Source organism: Leptosomus discolor, unplaced genomic scaffold (assembly GCF_034619465.1).
Source record: "Leptosomus discolor isolate bLepDis1 unplaced genomic scaffold, bLepDis1.hap2 HAP2_SCAFFOLD_41, whole genome shotgun sequence".
Lineage (NCBI taxonomy): Eukaryota > Metazoa > Chordata > Aves > Leptosomiformes > Leptosomidae > Leptosomus > Leptosomus discolor.
Genome location: NW_028237908.1, coordinates 672,691 through 681,997, shown reverse-complemented (window position 1 = coordinate 681,997; position 9,307 = coordinate 672,691). Strand labels below are relative to the sequence as shown.

At 50.1% G+C, this 9,307-nt stretch overlaps 1 protein-coding gene across 1 annotated transcript; it reads left to right on the top strand.

The window, feature by feature from the left end:
- The first annotated feature begins 1,276 nt into the window (after nt 1–1,276).
- LOC147412423 (olfactory receptor 14C36-like) lies at nt 1,277–2,242 on the top strand. Its single transcript, XM_086481412.1, has one exon. It carries the CDS (start codon nt 1,277–1,279, stop codon nt 2,240–2,242), a length of 966 nt encoding a protein of 321 aa, XP_086337538.1.
- Nucleotides 2,243–9,307: the final 7,065 nt, after the last annotated feature.

Here is a 9,307-nt window from a genome sequence, read left to right as displayed (position 1 = left end):
CCCTAGTGCAGTGTGAGAGGGACAGGGCGTGACGGCTGCCTTCTATGGGGATGGCTGTGGGGTGTGAATCCTGGTGGGGATGGCTTGAACGTGTGAAGGAGGGTGTGGACCCAGGGGTGACCAGGGCTGCCCTTCCAAGCAGGGGGTCTTCACCATGGGGGTCTGTGACCTTGGGCATGGACTCTGTCACCAGCCTACATCAGCACTCATCCTGCCCCTGGGAGCTCCTCATGGAGCTGTGGGGAGAAGCTATGAGTGGAAGGACAGATCCCCAGCAAAGGTTCATGTCTTCTGACACATAAACCTCTTCCTTGTGCAGAGAAAAGGGACTGAGAGCAATCGGCCTGGGATGTCACCAACGTGGAGGTGCTGTGCTCTGCTGTGTAAGGAGAAGGCTTTCCCGAGTGCCAGCTGTCTTCCTCTCCTGTTCCCCATTTGCAGAAGGATCAGGGTATTGCTCTGCATTTTTTTCTCCAATTCCTGCTGCTCCTTTTCTTGCTTTCGGAAGGTCTGGGTTGTGGGGGGAGCGTTAGGCATCTCAGATGCATTTGAGTCACTGATCCTGGGGGGCTGTGGGCAATGCAGGGTGTGGGACTTGGGAACAAGTTGATCCTCCCTACAGGAGGTGCTGGGCACTGTCTTTCCGGCACCTCAGAACATCCCTGAGGTGAAGAGGTTGAAGTGCACTTCCCTCGTGCTCGGGGCACTTCAGCAGGGGAGGGTGGGAACGTAGTGACAGCCCCGTTCTCCCCCACAGGCACGGTGCTGTTACCATGTCTGGAGAGAGCCTGGAGATGGAAAATGGCTGTGAGAAAGGTTCTGTGTTGGCCGTGAGTGATTCCGACCCAGACTTTGCTGTTCAGGAGAGCAGAGTTGGAAGGGCTGGGTCCCTCCCTGGGCTCTTCCCTCTCAGACACAGCAGGTCTGGGTGCTGCCCCCATCACACTGCAATAAATAAGGGCAATTGTCACATGGTCACTGAGGCAAATGCCTGTCACTCGACTGAAGGCACCCATTGCCAGGAACACCTACCGAATGCACGGGCTGTTTGTCACCTCTGCAATAGCACAGGTCTGACTTCTCTGGAGCCCATGGGCAGAGCCCCTGCTCATCAATCCTGACCTCACAAAAAGGAAATGACTGAATTTACCCTTAAAAAAGAAGCCATTATGGGGTTTATCAGAAAGAAATTGCATAAGACTGGCTCAATGAAATCTGTCCTCGCTTGTCAATGTCTTCTCCTCTTTCAACAGTCTCCTATTCCTGCAGTGAAATAATGTCCAACGGCAGCTCCATCACCCAGTTCCTCCTCCTGCCGTTTGCAGACACACGGGAGCTGCAGCTTTTAACCTTCGCGCTCTTCCTGGGCATCTACCTGGCTGCCCTCCTGGGCAACGGACTCATCATCACTGCTGTAGCCTGTGACCACCGCCTCCACACCCCCATGTACTTCTTCCTCCTCAACCTCTCCCTCCTTGATCTGGGCTCCCTCTCCACCACTCTCCCCAAAGCCATGGCCAATTCCCTCTGGAACACCAGGGCCATCTCCTACGCAGGATGTGTTGCCCAGGTTTTTCTCTTTGTCTTCTTGATCACAGCAGAGTATTGTCTTCTCACAGTCATGGCCTACGACCGCTACGTTGCCATCTGCAAACCCCTGCACTACGGGACCCTCCTGGGCAGCAGAGCTTGTGTCCACATGGCAGCAGCTGCCTGGGGCAGTGGGTTTCTCAATGCTGTGCTGCACACGGCCAGTACATTTTCACTGCCCCTCTGCCAGGGCAATGCTGTGGACCAGTTCTTCTGTGAAATCCCCCAGATCCTCGAGCTCTCCTGCTCAGACACCTACCTCAGGGAGGTTGGGGTACTTGTGGTCGGTATCTGTTTAGGCTTTGGGTGTTTTGTGTTCATTGTGGTGTCCTACATGCAGATCTTCAGGGCCGTGCTGAGGATCCCCTCAGAGCAGGGACGCCACAAAGCCTTTTCCACCTGCCTCCCTCACCTGGCCGTGGTCTCCCTGTTTGTCAGCACTGGCATGTTTGCCTACCTGAAGCTCCCCTCCATCTCCTCCCCACTCCTGAACCTTCTGCTGGCAGTTCTGTACTCGGTGGTTCCTCCAGCAGTGAACCCCCTCATCTACAGCATGAGGAACCAGGAGCTCAAGGATGCCCTGAGGAAACTGATGACTGGTTGCTTTGCAGAAGCACCAATGAACTGCCCATCTTCCCCTGCATATCACTAGTAATGGAACTCATTACAGGCCCAGCCTCTCTTTGGTGGGTTGTTTGATTTGGTTTCTTTGGGGTTTAGCTTGCTCAGGGAGTATTCTGTCCTCAAAAATGTTGCCATTCTTCATCCTATTTCTATGTCAGTCTCTGCCTGCCTTGTGTGCCTCAGAGACTTTGTGTAAATCAGGAGCTGTGCTGTCTGCGTGTTTAAACCAAATAAAGGGCCCTGCACCGACTTGTTTGTCTGAATTCCTTTCTCCAAGTTCTTTTCTGGAGCTGCAGGGACAGCATCTGTGTGCAGAGGTGGAAGGGGCAGTAGCCACCCTGAGCTGGGTCTGCCTCTCATCCTCACCAGCATGGTCCTGGCCACCGCAGGCCACTATCTCTGCAGAGCAGCATCAGCAGTTCAGGGTCTGTGGGGAGCCTGGGGAGGGGGTGCAGGAATGGCCATCCAGGTCAGCAGAGATGAGCTCTGTAGGGAAAAGTCTCTGTGGGGAGATGGGATGTCCTGGGAGAAGAGCAGGGCACCGTGTGTGTGTGCAGGGGGGACATGGAAAGAGAAACCCTGTGGTGTGGGTGACAGCTTGGGTCAGGCTGCCCTTTCCCTGGGTCAAAAGGACCTTCCTGAGGATCCCCGAGGCCAGTTTTCTCCTGCTGTCGTGGGGAGCAAGTTTGGCACGTGGGTCTGCAAGGTACCTGGGTTGGGGATCTCCTCAGCATGCCGGCTGGATGAAGGTTCTCTGTGGCCTCCGTTTCCTTCTGTGACACCAGTCCTAGCAGAGCTGCTTTGCTGGGCTCGACTGGGGAGACGGCAGAAAGGAGTCAAGATTGAGGGAAGGGCTGGGCTGGCTGGGCTGGCGAGTGCCCCCGACAGGAAACAGCATTGAGCTGGGGCGGATTTAGGGCACGGACTCCTATTGGGGAGAAACTGAAGACCTTTATTGTTTGCTACAGCATCATTATATCCTTTTCTCTACTAGTACAACCACCACTAAGTAAGCTGTGACTGGTGTACAGGCATTGTCCACGCGCCACTACCACTAACACCATTGGGTGCTGTCCTGCCGGCTTGTGTTCTTCTCGAGTCTAACGGTCTGCACCTATTTACTTCCCTGTTCTCTTCCTTTATTCTTCTTCAAGGCTCAGGGCAGGACCTGCCTGAATCCTGTCAACTCTTTCCATCCCTTGTTCCTCCTTAATTCCCCCTTTTCGTTTTTCTACCGTATAGACAGTTACTAACGTTCAGAGGATCATTCCCTATATGCAAGATAAGAAACATGGTAATATTAAAATTATACATGTGATTATACATAAAATCAATAACCCAACCTTGATTAAGATCTCCAACCGTTCCCTCAGGCCCCGATTGTTTAATAAGGTAGCCAAAGGAGCCATGAGGATGCTAGCTGCATTACAATGCACACCTATCAACCCTCGTAATGCAGTCACTTCTTTCCCAATTACTTCTACATTATCTATGTGTAGTCCAACAAGGCACGTGTGAAAAGGCTGTTCTGGTTGTGCCATCAAGACGTAGAAGGCTGTCTGGTTCAAGGCATGAGCCAAAGATACCCGTATGTTACTGCTGTTCTGGGGTGTCAGCGTCTTCATCATATGTCCCATAGTCTGTATTGATGTGATCAACACTTCCACTCCCAGCAGCGTGATTAGGTAGATCGCCATCCCCATATTTTGTTTTTTCAAGCCACAGCCTTACACACTGCACTGGAAGCCACTCTGGTCCTTCATCTGAGGAAACACAAGCATACCCTCTACCCCACGTTATTAACATGAATGGTCCTTCCCATTTCCCTCTCTCTAGCGAACGCACCCAGACCTTCACATTTGGGTTTAGTGTATCTGACATTCTGGAACCTAGGCTTAAAAAATGTTTAATTAGAGGTGGTTGTTGGTCCCCTATGTCGTTTCTAAGGTCTACACAATTCAAGACACAGACCATCTTCCATAAGCTTATCTGCGGGCTTTCCCCCTGCATTCCCCCTTTTGGTTTTTGCAGCATGTTTTTTACAATTTGGTGAGTGCGTTCAACGATTGCTTGTCCTTGTGGAGAGTGTGGAATGCCCATGACGTGTTTTACACCCCACATTTGTAAAAACATTTGTGTCTTTTTGCTGTTATATCTGGGACCATTATCTGTCTTTATAGTTGCTGGTATTCCTAATACTGCAAAGGCAGCAGTCCAGTGTCTAAGAACGTCCCTTGCTTTTTTCCCTGCATTCAGCTGTTGCCCATATCGCCCCTGAATAGGTATCAACTGAAACGCGTACCCACTTCTGGCTTCCCAATTCTGAGACGTGTCACATCTGATGGCCATAATTTAAGTGCTTGGAGACCTCGAGGGTTAACTCCAGTTGGGCCTGCGGCCGCAAATTGTTGACAATCAGGACACATACGCACAATTGCACGAGCATCATTGCAGGAGAAACAAAGTAGTTTTTGAAGAGCTCGAGCAGATTGGTAGAAAAATTCATGTGATAATTGGGCTTGTTTGAAGATTTGTGGTGTAGGCGCCGCCCAGGCCAGGGCAGTCAATCTGTCTGCTTCCCAATTCCCTTCTGCTATAGCTCCAGGTCAAGTAGTACGGCCTCGTATATGTAGTACGTAAAAATCACTTACCCGGTTGTTGACCAAACTCCATAGTTGTTTAAACAGGGAAAATAACTGCTCATTATTGACATCTTTTAATGAAGCTTTTTCTATTCTTTGAACGAGCCTGCAAACCTACTGTGAGTCAGTGACTATGTTCAAAGGTTCACTCCACCTTTGGAACACCTTAATAACTGCAACCAGTTCTACAATTTGGGGCATTCCTGAGACTGTACGAATCTCCCTCTCCCATTTTAATCCTTCTTTCCAAACTATCACTGCTCGTCCTCATTTTCCTGAGCCATCGGTAAATACCGTGCACCCAGGTACGGGAACTGGGCTGCGTCAGGGTCGGGCGATGATGTGCTTGTCTTTAAAAGACACGAATAATTTGTGTGACAGTAAATGAATACTGATATTTCCAGTAAAATTCAGCAGCGCAGTTTGAAGGGGTAGACTATTTGCCATTCTCCATCCCAGACAGTCTTTTGTAAATGGTACATAGAGAATTAATACTTCTTGTCCTTGTAATTGTACTGCCCGTTTCCGCCCTTTACAAATTAACATTGCAAACATCTCTGCCCTGGTTATAATGGTCTTTGTTGGCTGATGTAGCAGGAAGATCCGCTCTATGAGGATGAGGGGGTCTGCTTCAGTCTCCACCCATTGTCCTAATTATGCCATGGGTTGAGAGGATGTGTTTATAATAAAAAGTTGGAGGCCAGGACCCTCCCTTAGTCGGCCCGCTTGCCTTGACTGAATTGCAAGTTCAACAAGGGCTAGAGCTTGTTGCGCTTCCAGTGTTAGACTACGTCGCGAATCCAAGTCAGGGCCACCCTTCAACAACATGAACAAAGGATGTAAAGTATCTTTATTGATTCCCAGTAATGATCTAACCCAATTGACAGCACCTAAGATTTTTGGCAGATCATTTAGCGTTGTGATTTCCCATTTCAAAGCCACCCTCTGGAATTCTATGTTACGTTCCATTATTTTCCACCCCAGGTAGCGCCAAGGGGGTTCCTCTTGTACTTTTTCAGGTGCTACCTGGAGTCCCTAAAACTGTAGGGCCTTCAACGTTTCATTGACCACTTCCTTCAGAATTGTCAACTCAGCCCCCGCAATCAAGATATCGTCCATAGAATGATACACCAGTATCTGCGGGGGCTGTTCACGAACCCCAGAGAGTGCCCCTGCAACACACATTTGACAGATAGTAGGGCTGTTCTTCATTCCCTGAGGCAAGACAGTCCAGTGACAGCGTTGCGTGGGTGCACTATTGTTAACAGCTGGAACGGAGAAAGCAAAGCGAAAACAATCCTGCTTTGCGAGGGGAATTGTAAAGAAACAATTAGATCCATTACTATTATCGGCCAATTTGATGGAAATATTGTGGGAGAGGGGACTCCGGGTTGTAAGGCTCCCATACTTTCTATCACAGCGTTGATCTGCCTCAGGTCATGTTAACAAGTGTCATTTCCCAGTCTTTATCTTAATGACAAAGATTGGTGTGTGTGGGAGGACATTCATGAAATAAGGGACATGTGAACAATCCAGCCTTTCCAGAGAATCCGAGCTGGGACGTACCGGAACTGCTGAAATCATAAACAACTTGCAGTGCAGGGGGCATGAACATCTTACAGGGGCAGGAGAAGAGACAGCTGCCATTAATGACGCAGTTTTAATTTCCTAAAGAAGATGGGTGTGAACATTTGTGAACGTGACTTGAAAAGGACTCACAATGTGGCCAGTCGGGTTGGACTATGGGCCGTTATTTGCGATGAAGCCAATCAGTATTTATTGGGTGTGGTGGAGGGTTATAAATTGCACTGGAAACACGGAAATAAAGGTTCACTTGTTAGATCACATTGATCGTGCCAGTGTCCTCACGCAGCTCCCGCAGGTGCAGGGAAGGTGTTTTAAGATTTCGTTTTATTTCTCATTACTCCTCTCTGAGTTAATTGGTAATAAATTACATTTCCCTTCAGTCGAGTCTCTTTTGCCCGTGACGGTAAATGCTGAATGATCTCCCTGTCCTTATCTCAACCCCACAAGCCTGTTGTTATTTTTTTTCTCTCCCCTGTCCAGTTAAGGAGGGGAGTGATAGAGTGGCCTTGGTGGGCACCTGGCATTTTGGCCAGGGTCAACCCACCACAGGGGGACACAAAAGCCACAGCTGAGTGCACCAAAGTTATGTTTGCTTTCTTCTGTGGTCATGGGGCACCTGAGAGCTGTCTCTATTGTCGTCAAGGGAACACACGTGGTGGGTCATTCATTCATCCTGGAAGGGGCCTCGGCAGGTCTCTAGGCCAAGCTAAACCGTACACAGCTGGAGAAAGAAGAAACAAGCGTGGGCTGTAGGCATGCTGGGCTGTGTTACTTTAAGATAGAGACTCAGATAGACAAACAGAGAGCATGGATCCATCCAGGAACTGGTCTTTCCAGAACAGAATCACAGAACCACTGAGGCTGGAAGGCAGCTAGCTTCCACCTTCTCTGTGCTTAGTTCTCACGCCTGATTTTAGTTTGAGAGCTCCTTTCTCATCCATTGCTGCCTCTTTCCACCTTGGTGGGAATTCCTATATGTTGGGTTGGACCATTCTGGGTCATGAAGAGGTGATCCTTGAGCATCAAAACAGCTCACTGAGGAATGCACCTGCCCACAGGCATCCACCAGTCCTAGGTTGACAAAATTGCCATCCCTAACTCTTATACTAACAAGTCTTTACAGTATGAAGTTTTATTACTGTCCTGGTTTGGGCTAAACCAGAACTAATTTTGTTTTAGTGCTTTAACTTTTCAGTTAAGTCTCCTCTAACTAGCGGCATTTTCTGAAACAGGAGTATGTTTTTCCAGACAGTGACTACTCCCAGCAGTGATAAGGCTGAGGGGAGTCAGTACCGAGGAATGGGATGCAGAGAGGCCCTTGCTTATACTTGTTCTTGTAGCGACCAAGGTCACTGTTAGATCTTGTACTGCGTGTTGGGGTGTCGGGTGTGAAAAGGGTCACAAGCACGGAAAAGTTCGCACCTGCTGGGAGGAGCAAACCGGACAGGTGACCCAAACCTGACCAACAAAGTGTCCCACCCCGTATACGACATATTCAGTATAAAGCTGAGAGATCACGAGAGTCAATCTCTCTTCTTCGATGGCCAGTGTCTGAGGAGGACTCCATATGTTCTTCTGTCGTCGATCCCTGATCCCTGAATCCAGGGCCTGAGTCCAGCTCCTGCATCCTGTCCCTGTCTGCTGCCCAGTCCAGCCTGGGACTGCCCCAGTGCCAGCCCTGCAGTGTGGTGGTGATGTATCGTCATCAGGGTGGGAGGAGTTGGATTTGGTATTGGTTTTGTACATATTGTATATATTTAATTATTTCCTTATTCTTATTAATATATTTTCTTTTATTGTTATTATTTGATTAAAGCTGTTTTAGTTTTCTTTTCCAAGCCATAAAGTCACTCTCTCTTGTTCTCTCTCCTTTTCACTTTTGGGAGGGGAGAGGGGTTAATAGAAAGCGTCTGTTATTTGTTAGTGGCCGGCCCAGCCTCAAACCTTGACAAGTACCTTTCTTAAGATAGCTGTATGTCGCTCCCGTTGTATACTGATTTACCGTGCCTGAGGAAGCAAACTGAAGGCCACCAGCTCGTCACAAGTACCAGAAGAACAGCCCTGCCATGGACAGAAGGACTTTGTTTCTTGGAATTTGTGAGCCACCCTTCTCTACAGCAGAAGGACCCTGCCTTGTTGGTGGTCACTCCTACTACCCACAGCATCTCCCCACAGCGCCATGGGAACGTCCCAGGGCAGGCTGAGTGCTGACCCTGGCAGGCAGCAGAGTCCCTGACCCGGCACACAGCCCCTGGGGGGCAGGGACCCTGCTCTGCCCTGGGCACCCCTGCCTGCACACATGGATTCACATCCTGCAGACATCCCCAGGAGAAAGAAGTCATCATGCCCTGTCCCTCTGAAGGTGCAGCAGGCAAGCCCTGTTCTGGAGCACGTCCTTCTCTGCACCAACCATCGAAGGTGCCAGCTTTAGATCTCTCCAGGAACAGCAGCTGCGTTGTCCTACAGCCAGAAACTTACTGTGTCCAGGGCTGTGAGGATGCCTCCCCCAGTGAACACTCCGCTCTCCCTCCCTGCCCGCAGGCAGTGCCCTCAGCCCTGCTGTGCTTCGCAGAGGAGCTGCTCCTGGGCAGAGCTGTCTCTCTGCAGCGCTGCCTGCTTGCCAGCAGCTCCCTCCACCCCAGGAGCCCAGCCCAGCTCAGCAGCAGGGGAGCAGCCCAAGGCAGCCCTTTCTCTGCCCCCTCTGGGCTCCCTCCAGCTGTCCCTGGGGCTCCAGGGGAACCTGCTCTCAAACAGGCTGAAGTCAGCACTGAGGTTCCCTCCCTCAGCTGGGCACAGAGACTGACTGCCAGCTGTGTCATTTCAGCTATCGGAAAAAGAATTGGCCTTGACAGCACCTCTTCTTC

Excerpts from the sequence above, each read along its gene's own strand:
- LOC147412423 (XM_086481412.1), top strand. The coding sequence starts at position 1,277 with ATGTCCAACGGCAGCTCCATCACCCAGTTCCTCCTCCTGCCGTTTGCA.